Here is a 23,868-nt window from a genome sequence, read left to right on the forward strand (position 1 = left end):
TCCGCAACCGATTGAGCTGAAATTTTGCATACACGTTTATTTTGGATGACAATGCATGGTTATAGTAGTGACGCCATTCTAAATCCAATATGGCTTTCTCCCAAAGATGGCGGACCGGTTATTTTTTATGCACCCCCATGATATGGGCATCAAACGAAAGAGTTTGCTGAGAAGAATACGAAAATAAACTGACGTCAGTAAAAGCTTGTTTTAATTTTTTTTATACATAAACTTATTTTTATTTTAAAAACGTAAAATTGACCAATCTCTCTCCTTTGAAACACTCTCGATACATAATTTTGAATTGTATTTTATAATAACACTTGTACTAAGTTTTCCAAGTTGCATTTTTTTAATTTTCTGTAAAGAGGGTATTTCAAATAGTGCAAAATTTAGGTTAAGAATTTTTTATGTCACAATCACAAATATGAGAATTAACTTTTTTTTAATATTGGCACATGGGATTTTGACAACACAAGTGAAGCTCTAGAAAATAAATAAACTTCAGCATTTGAAAAAGTTTAATATCACAGTTATCTCTAGAACTACATACAAAGTAATATGTACATATTAACAACAATTCGTTTTCGCTTGGACATTATTTATAAGTACTAAACACTATAAGTACTATATGAAATAAATAAACTACCTACATACTCTACAAAAATACAAAACTTCCGAGTCTTTCTAACGATTCTTCTACAACCAATATAAATACTTTGGCAGATTCAACAATAATTACAAAATACGCAACCACTTCGGTCAAGTTAACAACAATAAATACAAAAATACTGATTAAGTAGCATAACGGTGGCACCATGAAGAAAACAAACGCAATGTTTACAATGTTTTTGAACGCCCATTGGCCCTACTGATTTAAAAAATCACCAACAAAGGAATATCAATGTCATTCCTTTTTTGTAACTTAGATTAACTCTACAAGTAACCCCGTTCCAATCCCGCGCGAAAGACCGCTAGTGTAAGGCAGCTTAACCAAGGCCAACTTCGTTCCGAACGTGACAATTCACTTCAGTCACGCGTCCTGATGCATCTCGATCTGCTTCTTGATGCAGGACCGGTTTCTCAGCAGCTCGTCCACCTCGTCCTCGTTGTAGAACACCACGAAGTCCTTGGGGGACAATCCCTCGAATACGGAGCTTACGGACGGCTTCAGGTTGTAGAAGAAGAGGGGCTGGTCCCTGGCGGCGAAGTCTTGCGTCAGGCTCTCGACGACGGTGGCGGCGGTGTAGTCGGCGCCGTAGATGTGGGAGCAGTCGATGACGACGGGGATGCCTTGGCGGATACTTTGTTTGGTCACCAGGTTGCGGACGTAGTCGACGGAGGGAAAGATCAAGCAGCGGTCGGGGGTCAGCATCAGGTAGTCGATGCCTCCGGCGGACTGAAAAAAAAAAATCGTTAGGTAAGCTACGTAACCAAATTACACTTGGAGAAAAAAAAATTGTTACCTGAACTTTTATAAGTGGAAATGGCTTATAATAAACCTAAAGAAAATAAATGCTTGAGCTGGGGTGGTGGAGGGTTGATTTGGGCGGGTTGAAAAGTTGTGAAAAATTGTATCTTTGGGATTTCTGGCGAAAGATGACATCAAACAAAAAAGTATATAATACAAAAGTTGTAGATCAAGCAAAAATCTACAACTTTTGCAGAAGTCACTTTTTAAGATAACCTCAAAATTTCCGAGAAAAATGCGAAAAACAGTTTTTTTTCTGATTTTTCGTTTTTTATTTCTCATTACCACACAAATAATTTAATTTTAACGAAACTTGGTAAAATACCTTTCTGTCTTAAATATCCACAAATTTTTTAGATAAAAATAGTTACGAAAGTTCTGAAATATTCATTTTTTCCGGTCTGAAACACTTTTTTTTCAAAGAAAAAAATTCAGCAATATAAACTGCAAAGTCTACTGTTGACGCGAAACCCGAAATTTTGCAAAATCGTTTTATTTTTTTTCTGGCTTTATTTGAAAAGGAATTTTAAAATAAATTGCATATTTACATTGCCACTTTTTTCGCTCTATCCAATGTCGTCAACGTTTTTGCAATCCGACATTTCGTCTTCGAGGGGCCATCCTCAGATTATTTTTATAAATATGTCGCTGTTATTTTTCTGACAAAAACTAGTCATTTTTAATTCTGAATTAGATTATATTACTATTGTAATCGCTTAAAAAAGGTTTTTAGCTATCATTTAAAATAAAAGTGGCATTGTAAATATGCAAGTTATTTTAAAATTCGTTTTCAAATAGTCAGAAAAAAAATTAAACAATTCCGGATATTTCCGGAACTACCCGGAATTTTAAAATTTTCTAAACGGCATATTGTTAGGTATAAAAAACACAACTTTTTTCTAATGTCCTTATCTTAGACACATCTATGAATTCATCAAAATTTAAAAAAAATAAGTACACTAATCGATCCTACCGAAAAAAAATTATTATTTATTTTATTTATTCACTATTCGACTTATTAATAATTACCGGAAGAACTTTGTACGATGATTTTTCTAAGTGATTTTTCTTTGAAGAAAAAGTGTTTCCAACCGGAAAAATGAATATCTCGGAAACTGATTTTTTTATCTAAAAAATTTGTGGTTATTTAAGACAGAAAGGTATACTTTCACCAAATTTCGTTAAAATTATTTTTGCCGAAATGAGAAATAAAAAACGAAAAATCAGAAAAAAACCGCTTTCCGCATTTTTCTTGGATATTTTGAGGTTATCTTAAAAAGTGTCCTCTACAAAAGTTGTAAATTTTTGCATGATCTACAACTTTTGTATTGGATACTTTTTTGTTTGACGTCAACTTTCGCCAGAAATCCCAATGATACAATTTTTCATAACTTTTCAACCCCCCAAATCAACCCTCCGCCGCCCCTGCTCACGCATCGTTTATTATAAGCCCCTTTACCATTTCCACTTATAAAAGATCAGGTAACAATTTTCTTTTTTTCCCTCTAATTGAGTTAATTCGATCAGTCTATTTGTTTCATGTAAAAATGGCATTTATAAATATTTGAATTTTAAAACTCAATGAACTAAAAATTTCTCGTAAAATAATTGTTGGATGTTTTCTTTTCAATGTGTTCTTTGTAAAAATGAATAATTCGGTATTTTGAGGAAAACAGACGAGTACATCATATTATCATGTGTCATATACAGAGCTTTTGTAAATGATTACAAGCCAAATGATCGCAACCGACATTGCACGATTGGCACTGCCAACTAAAAAAAAGCAAAGCGTGCTATAATATGCAGTGTGGACCATTTTGGTGATGCATTTATTGGTATCTTGGAAACTACACACAGCAAAAAAATTAAGTGAAAGGAAAAATGTCCAAACTTTTTTAGTAATTTTTGAAAGGCTTTAACTTTTTTAGGTGAATAATGGTCATATCGAGAAAAAAAAGAAGCAACTTGAAACTTGAAGTTTTGAAATCTTGAGATGAAAAATTTTTTTGAATATACTCTGCGCTATAAAAAAGTAGGTAATGCAAGGCAAAAATTTTACAAAAATTTTTGTTTTATTTTTCTTCCAATTTCGCGTTAAATATTCATCAAATATCGAAAAAAAAATTCAAAATTTTGAAAAAAATTAAATTTTTCAAAAAATTTTTACTTTATTTTTTTCACAATTTCACATGGAATACTTATCAAACGTAGAAAAAAAAATTGTTAATAAAATTTAAGATTATTTTTAGGAAAAAAATTGGTAATTTTGAAATAAACTGTTTTTTTAGGGCTTTAACTCGATGAAATACGCGAAGAAAAAAATCGCATCAAAACCGAACAGAAAACGATTCAGTATAGTTTTCTGAATTTTGAAGGTATTTTGGAATCAAAAAAAAAAAATTTTTTATTTCAACATTTGTACGTTTGAAATATTCAGTTAAATTGTAAAAAAGATAACGCAAATTAATTTAGAAAATTTTGATTTTTTTTCAAAATTACATTTTTATTTCAAAATGTAGAATTTTTTATTTTTCGATATTTGATGAGTATTTATCACAAAATTGTCAGAAAAATAAAAAAAAAAAAATTTCATCTCAATCATCATTAATTGATGTTTAAGGAGCAATAAACTTGCTCCTTTTATTTTTTTTTTATAGAATTTTGACGATTCATGAAAGGAAAATGGTTCTATCGATCGATTTCAAAATCTACAGGCATCATGGGCATGTATTGAACTAAAAAAAAACTATAAACGTTGGTACTTTTCACAATATTCGCAAACTAGGCTATTCGCCCTTGAACAGGATTGATTCAAGTTTCAAAACCCACCTTCTTCCATTCATTGTACGATCATTAGTTCATGAGATATCGATGACACATTTTTCTTCATTCGAATAACGCAAAGCGTAATTTTTTCACTCAATGCCATGACGTTGATGATAAGCTTTTACAAAAATTTTTGGACAATTCCAGAACAGTTTCGAAAAATTATGCGATGTTGCCAGATTTATAAAAAATATTAAAATATTGACTCGTGAGGTTGTTTTTAAAATATTTTCTTACTTATATTATTGAAAAGTCAAAAAAATGCTCTATATGCTCAGCTTAAAATTCAATAGGGCGCCCATAAGAAAAAATGATGATGGTTTCCCGCAACCGAAACGTCGCTATGAAGATCTAAATATCTTTTTTTACGCAAAATAATAGTAACACTTACCCGCAATTTTTCCACGCTGATTTTAGGTCTAGCGGCATGGTACAGGATGAACAACAAATTAATGCCTACTCCGATGAGGATTCCTATTTCCAGAGCGAGCACCAAGCAGGCTATGAACGTTGCGAAACCCAAGATCAAGTCGCTCTCTGTAACAAAAACAAATAAATCTAGTACGAGCCCGCAAACAGAGCAACTAGGCAAGTGATAGTCGTTACAGAATGTTTTAATGGTTATTTAATTGTGTAGAAGGTGTTCCAAATTTAAAACTATTGCCACTAAAAAATTGAAAAAAAATCGAAATTTTCTGTTCTTATTTAGGTTACAATTTTATGTTTCAGATTCAAGAAGTGTTTGGATTTTACTTCTTTTTTCTGTTTATCTAGTCAATATTATTAATAACATGGAAATACCACTGTGAACATTACTTTTTGTTGATATTTATTTGAATCACCCTGTATATTAAGTGCCAGTTAACTTTAATGCTGATTCATTACGTCAAAAAAGGAGCTGGATACCATTTAGAATCAGGTTCTTTTACGTAAAAGGTTTAAAAAAATGTGAAATATGTGGTAAAATGTTTAATATATACAGTAATATTCAAATTTATGCTTACGTAAATTAGAAATGTAGCAATTTATGCAAAATAACCTGTCGCGTATGTTTTATTATTCCGTTTTGTTTGTTTACCGTGAATTTTGTATCAGACATTAAAAAAATTAAACAAAGCCTATACCACTTCAACAAAGTGGTAGTAAGTCATTTTAAAAACATTCTGTATGGGAAAAAGTAAAAGTTCGTGTATAAATTAAGTATTCTTATATACAGGGTGTTATTTTACTGATCTAAAGCAGTAAAAATTAAACAAAATAGAATACTTTTAAAATACAGCAAAGCTACTTACTTTTCGACCTCCACATGGGCTTGACCACCTTGACCTCCACCATGAAGATGACGGCGGCTATGATGACGGCAGCCAGCGTGGCCTTGGGTATGAAGGAGAAATAGGGGGTAAAGACCAGCAGCGCCGCGATGACTAGGATGCTGGTGTAGAGTCCCCCGAGAGGCGTGCGCACGCCACTGGAATTGTTCACGGCGCTCCTGGACAGAGAGCCCGTACTCGGGAAGGCCTGCACGAAGGAGTTGGCCAGGTTGCATACCCCGATGGCTATGAACTCTTGGGTGGAGTCCACCATTTTACCGTTCGCTAAAATAAACGAAAGATGGCGTTAGTTGAAAAACTCGCCCATTTGCATTTTTTCTAATGATGTTATATAACAATTATAATAAACAGGCCAATTTACAGAGCCGGACGTCAACTTGAATAGAATAATCTTGCAGAGAAAATATATGACACTACATTTAGAAAAATTTATAGATATCGGTTAATGTGACACAATACGTTGAACAAATCAAACTGCTGAAGTTTTTTGTAGCTCTTTTAATAGATCTCGCAGATTCGTCGGTTTTTTGCTCTACAACATCTTCAGAAAGTGCAACAGGTGGTTGAGTAATAATGCTTGTACTCACCAAACGCCTTGCAGACGGCGATATTCTCCAACAGCGTTATCAGCGGCACCACTATGATCCCGCTACCCAGATCGCTGACCATTTGGAAGAAAGTCTGCGTGATCATGGTTCCGTTGATCTCCTGGGTAAAGCCGAAAGGTGGTAGTTTAACAGTCGGCATGCCCTGGGGGACGGCACCGATGACTTTAAAAGGAACTGGCCCATTGAGCCAGAAGCTGTATCCTATGAAACCGCACACTATTACCAAGATGGCGTTGCGGGCAGTCCCGATCAGCCACAGGGCCTTGTTGATAAGTTTTTTGATGCCGCTCGGTTCTACTTCATCGAATTTCGGTTTCAGCTTGAGAGAACCGATGATCTGAAACGAGAAGAACGTGTTTTGTTAGTGCGGGTTACCTCTTATAACGTAAAGGCTCACTTCTGAAGCGCCTTAGCCTAGTGACGTCACCGTTAGTGGGTCTAATCGTCAGTGCGTGTTGTATCGTGCCGTTTCATTGCTTTATCGAGTTTAATATATAACTACTTAAGTGACGTCACTCGCAAAGCGTTTAGGCTTTGTTATTTATGTGGTAGTGATGTATTATACCAAAAAGGACAGTATAAAAATGTCACTTACTCTTAATATCAGTAGAACGGCTATGCATGTTATACCCAAAACGGCGTCCCATGCTTGGGTGTTGTGGATGTCCTGAAATATGTTCTTCCACGTGTCCACAAAGGTTGTGCCCGATCCCTTGGTGCCTAAAACGTCTTTCACTTGCGACGTCACTATGATGAGCGCTACGGCTGACGTGAAACCTGAGGAAACCGGTCCTGATACGAAATCTATCAGGAATCCTGCAATATAAAAGAATACATGTGCATTTTTTCGTTTAAATATATTTCGGTCGCCGAAATTGAAATTATCATAAGTTATAAAAGAGTTGTTCAAGAAATTACGTGAGGGTTAAAAATTCCTAATTTTTTTGCTTTCATTTTAAATTTATCTTAAAATAAAATTAGTATGTGACCAACAATACAGTCGTGCTATTAGAATTGAATGGGAGTGGGGATAGGTGCGGCTAGCCGACCTTAGGATAAAGCTAGGCGCAGGGGATGTATGTCAGTATCTTTTTTATTTTCCAATGAATTAAAAAGAAAAAAAAATGCCTCATGCTGTAAAAATAATACGAAGAAAATATATGAAATAAAAAGAAATGCTGAACACATTATTGAACTATATTTGAATTATAAAATACTACAAAATTTATCGTATCACTCACCTAATCCAAAGAGCCCCATGAGCACCTGAATCAGTCCAGTCAAGCAACACAACAAAATGGCGTGCTGGGGCCCGTGCCCATTGACGACCTGGAACGTCAACAGGGCGGAAATGGCCGACGGCCCCATAGGGACGTCCTTACTGCTACCGAGGAAAATATACACGAAGCAGCCCAAGAACGAGCTGTAAAGTCCGTATTCTGCGGGTAGACCCGCGATATTCGAGTAGGCCAAGGCCTGGGGTATGACCGTGAGACCCACGGTGATGCCCGCCACCAGGTCCCCCACGGCCATGGAGGAGTCGTAGTTGGTCATCCAGTTGAGGAACGGCAGTCTTCTGTAGAGCATCTTCTTCGAGCAGGCGCCCCGAGCTTTCCTCTTCACCCATGGCACCGCCGACTTGATCGCCTCGACGGCGGTATTCTTCTTTTTGGTGTTGTCTATCACTGCAAGAGAGGTTTTGATCAGTACAACAAGGAAAGCCGGTTAATGAAACGCAGTTTGAACGATTGTTGAAGGGAATATTTTAAATCCAAAATAGTAGGAGGTGAGTGTAATGTGCTCTTCATTTGGCATAGTGTTCCAATATGTTCAGCCTGAGTGATCACACTTGGAGCAAATCTTTCGTTCTCAGAAAATTGCTTAAATGTGTACAACCATTTGGTGTCTTTTACAATAAAGAATGTAATGAAAGTGGAAATATTAATATTCGCGGAGGTAGATAAAAAAATACCACAATAATAAATTTAAGTACGGTGCAAATGAGCATAATCTAAGCTCTATGGACTGAAATAGACTGACATTGAGTTATTTTTATAGATGAATTAAAAGGACCCCGCAATAATCTTATGGAAATTGGGTTTCTGTCAAATTGTCTGAATTTTTGATATGTTGTAGATTTTGTCATCCTGAACAAAAGTCTCCATGGGCACAAAGTGCCAAAATGAACATTTTGGCAGCTACGGAGCTGCCAAAGCTCCCCTGACCCGTTGCAAAACTATTCATTTTCAATACTATTTACAGATGTCAAAAGCATATTTTAATTATTCTAATATATAGGGTAATGTTTCTGAGGTCACTGGATTCAACCCTCTTGTCAGATTGGACAAATTGACCGTTGACAGCTGTCAATACACTGTCAACGAAGAATAGAAAAGTAAATATTCTCTTTTCACATTGAGAGTTTGGGCTTTTGAGGTCACTGGATTCAACCCTCATGTCAGATTAGCAAAATTGACAGTTGACAGCTGTCAATTGACTGTCAACGAGGAATATAAAAGTAAATATTCTCTGTTGACATTGAGAGTTTGGGTTCTTGTGGTCGCTGAATTCAATTCTCATGCCAGATTGGAAAAATTGACAGTTGACAGCTGTCAATGTGTGTGTTGAAGACTATAGCAGAATAGCCAATAGAAATAAAAAAAGCGTTTCATAGGGACAGTTCTGATGAAACTTTCGTGACACAAAATATGTAATACAATATTTGAGAAATGTTCCTCAACGAAACATTTGCACGTACCAAAAGAGGAACAACGATTTCCGTAAAGCAGCAGACAACATACAAATAAACGTTAATCATAGTAATCTAATCGTTTTCAACTGTAACACCTTCTATATTTAATAATTTTGAGCACCCTTTAAAATGATACGCCCATGGGATTGTATTCCCCGCGCGCCTGCACGTTGGAAATGACTCACCGCCTACTATTTTAGACCTAGAATATAGCTACAAATAAACTATTCGGGGTCTTCCATGAATTCAAGTGATTCTTACCAATAAAGTCATTGCTTCCCATAAACGTGGATTCAGGTCTCACATTAATGCTCGTACTTGAAATGTTGAGACCCGGATTGTTGTACCCCGAGGCAGAACCGCCACCACCAGCTCCTTGAAGGTCTCTTTCCGTGACTTGGTGGACTCCTCTGCAACAAGAAACAGACGACTCAGTAAATGAGTAAAAAAAAGTGAGAATTTTCGAAATTTCTATACACATTTGGCTCGAACGTGTCTGAAAACCCTAATAGCGAACCGATCGTGTATGGCGTCCTTTACAAACAGGTTACTATTTCGATAAGCCGACGAAAATGGTGCCTCCTTGTCTGGCGTTACGACCACGTTATGGATATAGCTGTTTACGTGATTTACGCGGTCATTTAAATCGTTATTATCTTTGTCGGACATTAAAATGTATGTAAATAATGTTACTTTGTTAAATATTTCATTTCTTAACGGCCTTTGTGAATTGTTGCCCATGGATCGGCCATTATTTGGCACAAATATTGTCCGAAGGTTACCTACATATTTTTTAGCCTTTGGTGAATAGGTCCTAGTGTAATCTAAGGCGTTATATACTTGAAGTAAATTTTCAAGTCAGAAAACATTGTTTAGAGTTGTAGTATAAATGTAAAGTATATGTAATTAATATTTTTTTGCGAAAAAATTGGGGAGAAAAGAGTCGGACTTAAAATAAATGTGCATGGTTTATTATACAGGGTGTCCCAGAATATGTGAGCAGGATGTCCCAGAAAATCGGTTTTTTTAATAACTTTTAAAATACTTTGTGCAATTTAATTATTTTTTAATACGGTGAACAACAGATAAGACTTCTTAAAAACTGACCCATGAAAATAATTTGACTTATTTGGGCTGCCAGGGACAGATTAGCTGTAGCACAATGATGTCAAAATAAAGGCAAAAAATTGTATTTTTAGATAACTTGAACCTTCACCTAAAAAAGGCACTCTTGCTTGATATCGATAAAATGAACTGTTTTCGAGAAAAAACTATTTTTGTTTAAAATGATATTTTATTACATCCGGCGTAAAGAGAAATTTGCATTCTTTCTGTGCCTACTTACAAAAATGCTACTTTTATTTAAGTAAATTTTTTTTCCTAAAAATAATTAAATTACACAAAGTATTTTAAAAGTTATTAAAAAAAATCGATTTTTGGGGACCCTCTAGGGAAACTTTTTATAGGAACTTGTCATGCTATTTTAACGTCCACTGTATAAATCCGAGAGATAGCCCACATATTTTGGGACACCCTGTATATATCGGTGTAAACCGCCTTGTTTGATTTATAGTTCAATGAAATAATCCCCTAAAAGACACACAAAAAAACGCCGTCCGTGAAAATAACAAATCGAAATAAATACGTCAAATTCGGTCCGTGTTGTGTTGCTCCTTTCGGCTCTTACCCGATCAGTGTTGCCAACTTCTTGAAATCAAAATTTCCACACTGTTGAGTAAATTTCCTCGTTTTTCCCGTCCGTGATTTGAATTCTGTCATACCTTTTTATTTTTCCCCTCGCATTCATGTTTGGTTTATACAAAATTAAATATAAATAAATAATTTTCTGTTTTGAATTTTCAATTTTTTTTTGTTGATTTATTTAAATAAAAGGCAGAATATATAAATAACAAATTTATTACCGTTGACTACAACCATCATGTCACAGACTGTACATTATTTAAGCCACACCACAGAATAAACACAGAATACAATATTTACAGAACATAACCATGAACCATGAATCACAAAACATAAAGAATATCGAGAAAAACGTTATTTAGATTGCTAAATATTCTGTCGCGTTAACAATTCATACAGAATTTTCTCATACTGACATGTACTTTTCTCTTTCCCCATGTTTACAATTTTATCCATAAATTCTCCGCAATATGGGAAATTTTCCACGAGTTGGCAACACTGTGCCCGACAAACGGTGATCGCGGAGCAGTGATGCCAAATGAAGTAGACTTGAAAATACCTAGATGTTAAGCGCCATTATTCCATGGCTAGAAATTGGCCTCAATGATTTGGGATCGAGGGGGATTATCCCTCTTTATCCTGCCTCATCTCGTGTAGGCCTGGACAGCCTTCGTAGGTGGGCCCCATCCGTCGTCTACCCCGACCGCAAAAGCGGCAGGTGTAGGCGCTTTGTGGGACCTCCTTTTGTCCTGGCTGGGCCCCGCCGGCTAGGGCCCTTTCTTCTGGCAGATGTTAGGCGGAAATGTTGTAATGTGTGTTATAAATTTAATTTACTACGTAAATTCGTGGGGAAATGGTGAAATTGCAAAATTTATCGAAGCGAACTACTAAAAATGTTTCACAAGTATGAAGTATTTTCCCCTAGAACTAAGGAAAAATACCCAAATCTGGCATAACTGTCGTAACTGGTAGCCGGACTCAGTTTACTACACTATGTCGACACAAAATATATGTCGACACAAAATATTTCACAACACAATAGTATTGCTCTAAATTAGATAAATTCAAAAAAATATCCTGTCAATATTGTTTAAATTCATATTATTATACAAAAGAGTGCAAAATAACATCAATATATATACAAAAGAGCCTATATTCAAGATACTGGAAAAAATCGATAATATCATTTTATTTATATCGTGTATTTTTTTCTTAAAAATATAGTTCAAAATCCATTTTTTACTTTCTTTCTAGCCATTATTTAAAAAAAATACAAATTTAAGTCAATTTTCAAAAAAAAATCCCATTCGTATAGGTATTATTAAGCATTGCATCGAAATTAAAAAAAAAAATTATACAAGCAATCGTGTTAAATAAATAGACAGATATGTCTCCCTTAATTTTAATACCAATTTGAATAAATCACCATAACTTACTAATGGTTATTCGATTTCTTCCACGAAAACCAACGGGTAATTATCAGGTGCTCGCAAAGCACGAGTTTTGTTTTATAAAAATATTCCGCGTATACTCATTTGTTTACTAGCAAACCACGACCTCCGCTTTGCGGTCACGTGACGTCTAATATCCGCCCCGTCGTCGCTTGATTGCTTTTCTACATTCCTTCATTAGAACCGTTTTAATTGTTTACACGAAATAGTTGGTAGCGGATCGTTTGCGTATCTCTCTCACGATTTATTCCGATCGGACGAGATGATCGTGAATGTAAACGATGGCATAAGCTAGAAGCATAGCTAACGAATACCTTTTTATACGTCGCGTCGAACCCACGTGTATTTGGAAAGAATATAACGTTGTTTTTTTATCACTGAAATTAACAGAAAGTGGTCACAATAGTGCTGTAATTAGAAAGATGTCTTTAAAAATATTAATACGAGCGTGATTCAGGACTGGACGGGGCTTTAGTTCGCAGAGTAGTTGTCTCTCACAATATCGTTAGTTTAAAAAATATATTTATGTCAATTTTTTCATTGTGAGATTTTCTCTTTATACAGGGTGTCCCATTAGACATATTTCAGGGACTACTTCGATTTTAATTTTGAAAATTTGGGCAATAATGTTTTCGGGCATGCCCTTATCAACTAAAATAATGGCGTACACCTAACGCTTCCTATTATACCGGAAGTTGACGTCATTTTGGTTATTTTAAATGAAATACCCTGTATATTATTGCAATTTTGGATTCTACGTCAATTTTTAGCTGAACTTTCATAAAGGTTTCCTATTCTTAAAGTTAACCGTTTTTGATATATTTTTTTGGCCAAAAACTGCCAATATCTCCATGAAGATACATTTTTTCGAAAAAAGTTTTTTGCAAAATTGCTTCTATGAAAATTTTCGATTTTCCCAATAGTTTTCCCGAATATTCTTTAAATGAAATACAATCATGTGAAATTTAGTTTTAGAGCCAAAATAATGATCAATTCATTTTTACGTGAATCAGAGAAAAGAAAAGTGCGGAAATTTTTTGGAAAATCTTATACAGTTTTCCGAGATTTGAATATTTATGAGCATCATAAGTTAATTAATTATTACATTTCCCAGAAAAATCTATTTTCTTTGAAATATTTTTGTGACGACGATGAAGCAGTTTTGCATAAGAAACCTAGATATGGAACACCATAAAAAATTGTTAAAAATAATAAATAAAAGAGTTGTTATTTAATTATAAATAAATAAAAAAAATTAGAAAATTCCTTTCCTATTGTCATCTTTAAATTTGCAATTTCATTATAATACAAATTTTTATTTTTTAATATTCAAAGTAAAAAAAATCAAGGAAAACAGATTTTTCTGGAAAATATTAAAGAGCATAATTAATTCGTAATCCTCAAAAACCTATAAAATGATACGTTTGATGCTCATAAATACTCAAATCTAGGAAAACTATATAAGATTTTCCAAGAATTTTCCGCGATTTTCTTTTCTCTAATTCATTTTTGTTATTTAAAAATGAATTGACCATTATTTTGGCTCTTAAACATTAATTTTCACATGATCTGTACTTCATTTAAAAAATATACGGGAAAACTATTGGGAAAATCGAAAATTTTCGTAGAAGCAAGTTTGTAGAAAACTTAATTTTAAACAACTTTTATTTGAAACTTTTTTTAAAGGCAGCTTCATTGATATACGAGATCGGCAGTTTTTGGTAAAAAAGCGAAAAATATATATACAATATCAATTATCTCAAAGGTGGCTGATATGTGACACATGTTTTTTTATCTCAAAACCTGCAATTTTCTATAAAAAAATCTCAGAGTGAAAAAGTTCGCTCATTTTCTGGGTGTCAAGGTTACAAAACAAAAAATCAAGTTGTGAACTTTTTTCACAGTACGGTTCAAGTGTATTGTTTGTTTAGAGTATAGATTAACTATTTCTTTTACTCTATTTTAAATTCATTTTAATTCAAATTCAATTTTTTTTCTAAAAATTCTTATCAAATCTAGTAAAACAATATTCTTCCATGTCTCTTTTTGTTAAGGGTGATAATAGAAGCGCAAGAATACAGAATATTTCTTTGAATGAGAGTTGAAGTATACAGGGTGATTCATAACTTATCCAAAAAAAAAAATTCTGGATGTACAAGGGACCCTTACAAATACAATTTTGTAAAGAAAAAATCAAAAAGGGCTGTTCGAAATTGATTTAAAAATATACTTCTGCACGGCACTGGAAACTGGTCCACTGTAAAACCTGACCTGGCACAATGCGACCGGCATGGCGGTGTGATAAAAACGGACAAAAACTTTCACAAGGAAAGAAATATGTAAATAGAATTTTATCGCACCTATTTTATATCGGCAAATTCAACTGCTTTTGCCTTTATTAATTAATAAAATTAATTTGTGTTTTTAAATAATAAAATCATTTGACATACCCGATGCTGCAACAGCAATTGTTCAAAATTTTATCCACTCACGTGTAAACACATTTGGGTCCGTCTTACTCACTTTCTACGAACTAACACAAATGATATCTTGCTTCACCATAACACAAATACTTCACCATAATACAAATGTCGTCTTGCTTCACCATAAATTAAAACGATATCCATCAACTCTGAGTTGCTATACACGTAAGCCATTTTTGACACTGACTACTAAAAAACTGATGTAAATAACACAGATAACAAGTAAAAACTACCGCAACGACGGATTTCAGTATTAGGAGTTGCTGAGGCCACGTGACTCCACGCGTATTGCGAATGACGCTAGAGACTACAGTTGTCCAGCTATGTAGTGGTTTAATGTGCTATAACTTCAATAATTTTTTTCTCAGAAACTATAAGGATTTTACAAAATTTGTTTCTACAATATTGACTCCATTTCTCATGCCGCATCTATTCCCAATTTTTTTTTGATAAGTTGTGAATCACCCTGTACATATCAGGTTTTTGTGTTCAATATATTTAGACAACATTTTTAGTGTTTGATTTGGATAATTATTTATTACTAGCTGTTTGTAGTTATAGTGTAATTCACTGTCTGAATTTGTTTATTAGTTTAATAAAAAAAATAACCGTTTCTTTCGTTACTACCCTTCACTCTTGTAAAATGTTGTCTTTGGGCTTAACTTGCGAGATATAGCAACTTCTCTAGATATGTGCCATTGACATACTTGCTCTTGTTTAATTTCCCAACTTCACTTAATATGCGACAAATCAAGCTTTACAAAGATATCCTTGGATAGTACCAATTAAGATATATTTCTGCATAACATCTAACAGGCAAATTAGTCAAATTAGCTATGCATTTCGGATTTAAAACAAAAAACACCTGTCCTTTGCACAAAATGTGTGGTTTTAGATTTACAATTATTGTGAAAACGAGTTGTTGAAGGTAAAAAAAAACACGAATTTTCCAGTATGTTCGGTTCTCTCATTAAAAGAACCCACGACACATTTATTTTTTTATGTTTGTCTTGTCCGAGTTCTAAATAATTATTGGAAAGTAAATAGTTAATTTAATTAGTAAAATTTTACAAGAACGAAGCAAATAAAAATAAGCGTTTAGCCCAAAAAATAATATTACGAAACCAAATCAGGCAATTTTTTTAGCAAATTTAATATGCTGACCTGTAACCAAGGTCAACAAATTTAAAAAGGAGGCCCGTGAATTAAAAGTAGCATTAGAAAAAGTTTCATTATTTTCTTCCAAAGAATCTGTGGCTAACGGCTTGACCACTTTATTATAACACCCTGTAGAATACAATTTTCACAATACTAATTACAATAAACTAAAACTAATTGTAAATACAAATAGCGATGTATACGTGAGGTCGATGACCATAAAAATGCACAATTATTTTGCAGTAGTGTTCCTCCCAAAAACAAACGATTTCTGTGAATGACCTCTACAGCGAAGTAGTCAATTTATCTCCTCTTTTTTTTCTAAACTTAATTTGGTAGTTACAGTTGCTTCAATCCAATCAGTACGCTGACTCTCAAACGACGCAACGGAAATTGTTTCTCCTTAAAAGATTTTTAAGCTACAATCAATTTATTTGTTTACATTTTTTTCTACGACTTCACAATGTGTCCGCAAAAGTTAACGATGTGAATTGTTACATATTTGTTATAATGCTTAGTCATCGTCGTTATTTATAATAATTACGAATTAATTTGTTCATCTTAACGGACCTATGCAATTGACGTCGGATGCTCAAGTTGTGAACCTCGAACGAGGACTAAATAGAAATAATTTCATAGCTGTGCTGTAATTCGTTCTGGTCTTATTTACATGGGCTATTCTGTTTGTAATTATACATCTTTAAAATGTGCAGGAATACAAAAATTCTTATGAAATTAAGACTTATAAACGTTGTATTAGTACATATCAACAATCATAGCGTCATTCAAAATTGGGTCTGAATCGTTGTAATAGAATAGTAGGCATCGGTGACGTCAACTGATGTGACTTGTTTTTTGTTTCTCGAGTCAACAACATCCCTTTGTTGAACTAGCGTTATTATAGACGGTAAATTACTACATTTTTAAGTAAGGAAGTGTTTTATGAAAGACATGTACGTGTGTAACTGTATCTCAACAGAGAATCGAAGTGTTAGTTTAGTGTTAGTTTTATTTTCAAAAAGGTAGGTTGTTCTCGATATTTAGTTACCGTCTATTTTTGTGGTTATGTGTACCGGTGTCAAAACCAGCGTTTGTGTAGGAAGATACAAATTACCTATATTTAATGAATATTATGACAAAACTTATGCAAGCGTTTCCGTACAAAGTGAAGTTCAATAGGTTATTAACCTTTACAATAGCTACAAGGGAATAAATACACAAAGAAAGCTTTCAATAATTGTTGCGGAAGGTGTGACTGGCTATTAAAGCTAATCTCTGTTTTATATTCAAGAAACGTTCTACGATTTTCGGGTACATACATATTACTAACATGTATGTATGTGTAAAATTGTTTCATGTGTTTATGCATATGTTCTGAGATGGCTTAATTTTCGTTTGGGTTAGATTTGTACTACTTATGAACAATCTGATCTAGGCGTGAATTGGGCAAAAGACTTTCGGTTTTCATCAAAGTAGGGTTATGTTGTTTCTTACGCCCGTGAAATTCTGAAGTTATATACAATTCGCTATATTTGTGATACTTTTTTAGACGTTATAAATAACTGTTTTATAAAGTGATCCAGAAATTGACAATTTTATATTAGTATTGTTGGAAATTTCCCATCTTTAATGAATTAACTATAAGTTGAAGACAATAGAACCGGTTCAAATTTATTGGTTATTTGGGGAATTTTTAGTAAGATAATGATTTATTCAATAGTATACGGTGACCCTGAACTGACGGTTGGCGGTCAATTGAGGAAAACGGAAATAGCAAATAAGAAACCGCAGGAGAATATCTCTATGGAATGATTTGGCTTCATAAGGTAAGTTTACCGCTATAAATTATTTTTCACAATTTCACACATACCTACTAAGTTTTTTACATATGAAAGTTCATTTTTGTCAACAACTTTTATTAGGTAAAAGATAATTTTTCCCGTTCAATAATATGCATAAAAACACTGCAATTTATTGAAGCTAAGTAATTTATTTATTTCATTCGAATAAAAAATTGTCAAATATAGTTACAGACTTTTTTAAATCTTAAAATAAATTCAACCATTGTGATCACGTGAGTTGGACTTTTTCAATATAGGTGCAGACACAGCCTCCTACAGTTACCGCTTTCATTCATGTTTTTCATTATAAAACACCATTTATCTTGAAAACAGTTCGCGTTAGAGTTTTTGATTATGAGTATCTTTTTGTGTAGAAAACATTGGCGTTTTAAAATAGGCTTTCAAAATGCTAATTTTCCCATAGTCGTAAAGATTAGGGGCGAAAGTACCCCACCCAATCTTAAAATATCCGCCAATGATAACAGTGTACCAAATTTGAGTTCTGTATCTTAAACGGTTCCTGAGATATAGCTAAAAAACTGAAAAAAAAAAATTTTTTTTGACACCCTAAATCTCGAAAACGGTGCGTTTGCGGATCCATGTTTACTAAGAACTTTTTTGCCTCTAGTTTCAATTTGCGCTATTAATTATGATACACCCCGTATACAAATTGTTATAAATTTCTTACCTTCAGTAAATTGTAGACAAAAGAAATAGTTCCACTTTATTATAACTGTTTTTCAATATAATGTATGGCCTATGATAAGAAACAAAGTGACTATTTCGTCTTAATAAAGTATAACCTTCGGAATTTTGACCATTGGACTAACCTAAAACACTTATCTGAACTAATACTTGTCAAATTAGTAATTGGACATTATTTTTTAATGGGTTAATCTCACTTTGGCACTCAAACCATAAAATGTGACCGATTGAAAATCTTAATAATTGGTGTTGTGATAATTGCGCGCATTCTCAGGCGTTGCTAGCGATATTTTTGCGATTATTTATTAATTACCGACCTCGTTCTTGTTATTAGATATTCGTAAAACAGATCCATAAAAATATCGCCAGTCCATTTCTTTTGATAGGTATGACCTGGTTTGCCATACGTTTTTGTATCAAATACTTAGTTGTTTTCAATTTAGATACGTTTAAGGTCGAATTTTTGTATATTCCGCTCAGCCATGGGGAAATAATTGCTTTTCGAATCGGGTTGTACAAAAAAAAAAGAATAAAACAAGTATGTGTAAATAGCTTGTTTGAAAAAAAGTCCATGAATTATGTCAAATCAAAGTTCTTATGGGTATTTTTATTATTTAATCGTTGTAATTAGGTGCGTGGAAATGTGTACAGGGTGTCCCTTGATTCAACTGACAAAATTAACACAAACAATTGCATTCCGGTTCCTTATAAACAAATTGCAGCTTGAAAATGAACAATTCTTTTTTGGTACTCGTTTTTGACAATTGTTAACAAGTGGTTTTCAAGCGGCTATATTGTTGTTCAATTTTATCTATTTCTGTTAATTTTGATCAAAGTATACTCTTTATAAGTTTAGTAGTCGTATATAGGGTGCAAATAAATAAGTGCTTAAAAAAATAAGGTGATTCTTTGTTGAGGATTGATGAAGTATTTCATTTAAAAAAAATATATTTTATTTTTTTCCTTAAATATGGGGAAAGGTACAAAAATGAAATTACCTTTTCATTATTTAAAGAAAAACATAAAAACGTAATTTTCCCATACTTATTTATGTGCACCCTGTATTTTATTTGGAAGCGGTATTTATTACCGAAAACAATCGTTGCGGGAAAGCATCAATATCCACTGGTTCCACGACAATTTTGACTCTATCTATATTGGGCCGGGTCAATAAAAAACCAAAGTATTGTGCAAACTGTCAAAATAGATATATGAATATCTCACTATACATAATTAGAAAACGTGAGATGATTCCAAAATGCGATAAATATGACCTATTTTATCCGAGTTTTTTACTTATATCTTGAAACCTATGCATTTTGGAAGAATATTGAAGTGGAAACAGTTTTAGAATTGAATTTTGCACAGTATACTGTAAGTTAAAAATGTTTAAATTTATTACCGATGTTGCAAAATAGCAATAATTGATGAAAAAAAGGCAAAATAATCAAGTATTTTGGATGTTTTTTTTTTTAAATATTTTAATTACTCCGAGGGCATTCTGATTTTGGTAAAAAAAACTTTGAAGTATAATAAAACAACACCTCAAATTTCATTAAAATCGGTTCGATAGTTTTCGCAAAATAATTTTTAAAAAAAATTTTCGAATTATCAAAATGTTGCACAGCCTCAAATAAAGCATCTAGTAGATACTTGAAAATTTTTTCACATAGAAAAGACCGCTCAACCTTTCAAAGGGTTTTTGAAAAATTGAAATCGGTTGATTAGGACGGCCACAGTAAATTTTTAAAGTTAACACTCTTTTTTTTTATTTTTAAACAATTAGATTACATTTATCAATTTGCATTTTAGTTTTTTTCAAAAATTATAATTTTAAAGTACTCGGAAAGACGCTTCTAAAAAATTAAACTCCGTTTATTGGTTCTTGAGATATAAGCTGTCAAAGTTTATCCGCATTTACCGTTAATTTATAAACAATTTAACAATAATCTTTGATTCAGTGGCTTCGTTTTTCCGAGTTCTAAACTGGAAAAAATTTTCATATCCATAAGTTATCGGCAACATAGATAAATTTGCGGAAAAACTGTCGCTTGCACGCGCGAAAAGTCTTCTAATGAACCAATTTCAATCTTTTTTTTAATCTTTAAAAAGAAATTAATACACAAAAATAGTTAATAGTTACTAATTTTTAAAATAATTAATTTTGTTATTCTACATTAACTTTTATTACTAAAATTATTCAATAACCACGCTCATGTGTGATTGTTCAGTAAACAGCTCCTTTATCTATTAATAAAATAATCAATATTTGTATGAAAATAAAAAAATGTGAATTTATTACTATAAAATATTTTATTATATTGTTTGCAAGCAATCAGAATTACTTTAGAGAATTTTTTTATTTCCTCTCTTTTTTCTCGGAAATTCGGATTATCGCACAATAATTTGCATAAGAAGAACTCCATCGTCACTAAAAAAAGGCACAAAAACGTGGGCGATTGAAACACACTTGATTCTCTCTAAAATAAAACGTGGGCAAACCGCCAAAATAATCCTGATTGGTGCGGGAATTTTGAAATTTTTTATTTTCACCAATGGTGAAACATTCGATAATTCATAAATTAAAAAAAAACTTATTATTATAAAGATTATTGAATAATTCATTATTATATAGATAAATAAGTTTTTTTAAAAAAAATTATAAACTTCAATAATTTTTTTTTATAATTTTTATTGAAAATTAAATTGTATGATTTCCAGTATAATTTTATTTGTTTTCATCACTAGCTTCCACTTTTTTTGTAGGACATTGGTAAAATCTTGATTCAAACATCGTTCTCAAAAGAAAAAATCGAAAATTAGGTTGTTATTAATTATACCCAGGACGATTACAATTTATTTTGAACTACATGTAAATTGAAAGTGAGTTACATTTATGTCAGATCCAGTGCTGTCGTTTACCTCTTAGTTTTGGGTGTACAATGAGGCTGCTGCTGTAATAATTGTTTAAGTTTACATGTTGTGTTATTGGCAAGTTCCGTAGGCTCTGCTGAAGTGATAACAATTTATTTGCGATTAAAAACTAATAACTATTTTCACGTTTCTTTGAAATACCTAGCAGGAAAATTTTCCAAATACATTTTAGTTTTCACCATTTTTTTCTGGATGCAAGTTCAAAAAAGATAAAGTTGATCGAATGTTTTCTAAATATCTTTCTGTATTTTGAATAGGAAATAAACCGAAATTTCTACGTATTTCCTCGCAATTTTTTTTTCGTTTTCATGAAAGCCGTTCTCAAGCGCGGTCATTATCGACGGTAGAATTAAAATTTCACTCGATATCCATTCACCTTTAAGTTGATCGATGGCTGACCTCACCCGACAAGATCAACCGATAACGGATGAGGTAATACGCGAAAAAACGGGTTGAGCATACCAATTCTACAAGGAAAGGGGTATCGGACGTACTTGACTCACATTTTTTTCGAGCGAAATACTGAAACGTCGGATCGGACGTAATATTTCCGTTTATTAAAATGCTAATGGGTCGCGCTGTAATTGATTCTGGAGGAAATGCGAGTTGGAGCGGAATAATTTATTCATAAGTTTCCGTCTAACGAGTTTAGGTGCAGGGGGGTAATTACTGGAGAATTTCCCATTGTGTGCCGCCTATTTCGCGACGTGAGGCGAAGTGACGTTTGCTTTGAAATTTTCAAAAAAGGTAACAGGTCGTAAAATATTAGTATAGTCTTTCCGATCTTAATTGAAGAACCAAGAGGTTGGCAGTTTGTACCAGGTTCGGTCGCTGACGCAGCAACTCGGCGTTGAAATATTTGAAAAACTTGTTCCCATGTTTATTTAGCCATACCCATATACCGGTCTGGTCGCCCAGTTGAAGAATGAGCGCGCGGGCAAACGCGGCACAAACACAGCCGCACTGGTCGACCAGCCATAAATTTTAGTTGTCGACAAATTGCCTAGCAGTGCAGTGCAGCAATGCGGAATTTGGTGTGATTCGGGTAATTTTAATTTATTATAGGCACTTTTTATTAATCATTCATATTACAATTGCGAAAGGGAGAAATAGGAGGGATATTTTGTTTACTAATATTATTTCAACATGACATTTTGGAGACATTTTGAAACAAAATTTACCATCAATATCATAAAATTGTTTGAGGACATAAATAGTTGAAATATAGGCCAATCATTATAGCTTTTTTTCGGGAAAAAATACTATTAGAAGTTTCTCTGCGGAATATTGTTCAGAAACGTGTTATAAACAAAATATCAAAAAATCAACTCGAGAGTAGTTGGGAAACTTTGTTAAAACAATGGTCAAAATTATGGAAAAGTGGTTTTTCGACTGGCGTAAAAAAACTTATTCATAGAGAAAAAAAGGTTTATACAAAAAAGGTAGGTATTAAATAAATCTGTAAAATAAGACAAGTCCGATTAAATTCCGATAATTTGTTTATACGCAAGAGCTCAAAAATGGTCGAAATTGCCCGCTTTTTTCAATTGCTAATAATTAATGCAATTTTCATCGCAGACACTTGTAATTCAGGATTTTTTAAGCTTTTTGCACCCTTAATAAGTGGGAAAAATTTCAGCCCGAAAGCTCCATTGGTTTGGCGTTGGCGGAATTTGTTATCTAAGAAGATGCCATTTTCAATTCATTTTTCCCAAGCTCACAGGCGTTGTAGGGTTTCGATCATTAGTTGTTTTTGTACCTAAATAGTTGTATTGAGTAATTTTTCAAATTTAATTTGTTTAAAAATGACTGAAAAAATGTTAATATTTGTTACATCGTTAAGCGCGCATGGTAAGCCTCGCCTTCCCCACTCGTTCGCTAGACCAAGTATTAGAACGCATCGCCGTTATCTTCTTTTTCGAAATTAAATAGTTGAATTCACTTTAATGTTAATGTAGGACATGAAAATATAGCTCTTAATGTATACTCTCTCCAAATTTCGGCTCTTAATATTAATAATTAAGGTCACTGCGATTAAATAAATAAAAAAAAATTATCTCAGCTTCTAATCAACTTACAACAACGATTTTTTTTTTAATTTGAAGAAAACTAAAGTAAAGAGATTACTATTTCATTTTATAATAATTACCTATCTTAACAATTTAATAAATATTAACATTTTTTCAGTCAAGTCAATTTTAAACAAATTAAATTTGAAAAACTAAATTCTCAGTAAATGCCTATGTCAATACAACTATTTAGGTACAAAAACAACTAATGATCAAAACCCTACAACGCCTGTGAGCTTGGGAAAAATGAATTGAAAATAGCATCTTCTTAGATAACAAATTCCACCAATGCCAAACCAATGAAGCTTTAGAGTTGAAATTTTTACCACTTATTAAGGGTGTAAAAGCCTCAAAAATCCTGAATTAAAAGTGTTTGCGATGAAAATTGCATTAATTATTAGCAATTAAAAAAAACGGTAATTTTCGACCATTTTTGAGCTCTTGTGCATAAACAAATTATCGGAATTTAATCAGACTTTTTTCATTTTATAGGCTTATTTAATACCTACCTTTTTTGTATAAACTTTTTTCGCTATGA

At 33.0% G+C, this 23,868-nt stretch overlaps 1 protein-coding gene across 2 annotated transcripts in view; it reads right to left on the reverse strand.

The window, feature by feature from the left end:
- Positions 1 to 512: 512 nt before the first annotated feature.
- Positions 513 to 23,868, reverse strand: part of LOC108911257 (sodium-independent sulfate anion transporter) — a 36,120-nt gene continuing 12,764 nt past the window's right edge. For both annotated transcript variants that reach the window (XM_018716147.1, XM_018716148.1), the window contains exons 2-8: positions 9,250 to 9,398; positions 7,478 to 7,921; positions 6,832 to 7,052; positions 6,216 to 6,573; positions 5,590 to 5,892; positions 4,689 to 4,834; positions 513 to 1,399 (exon numbers count right to left, since the gene is read on the reverse strand). In XM_018716147.1, the coding sequence (XP_018571663.1) occupies positions 1,034 to 1,399; positions 4,689 to 4,834; positions 5,590 to 5,892; positions 6,216 to 6,573; positions 6,832 to 7,052; positions 7,478 to 7,921; positions 9,250 to 9,398 (1,987 nt within the window). In that variant the 3' untranslated portion in view covers positions 513 to 1,033. The remainder of the gene's footprint in view (positions 1,400 to 4,688; positions 4,835 to 5,589; positions 5,893 to 6,215; positions 6,574 to 6,831; positions 7,053 to 7,477; positions 7,922 to 9,249; positions 9,399 to 23,868) is intronic.

Source organism: Anoplophora glabripennis, unplaced genomic scaffold (assembly GCF_000390285.2).
Source record: "Anoplophora glabripennis isolate ALB-LARVAE unplaced genomic scaffold, Agla_2.0 scaffold353, whole genome shotgun sequence".
Taxonomy (NCBI): domain Eukaryota; kingdom Metazoa; phylum Arthropoda; class Insecta; order Coleoptera; family Cerambycidae; genus Anoplophora; species Anoplophora glabripennis.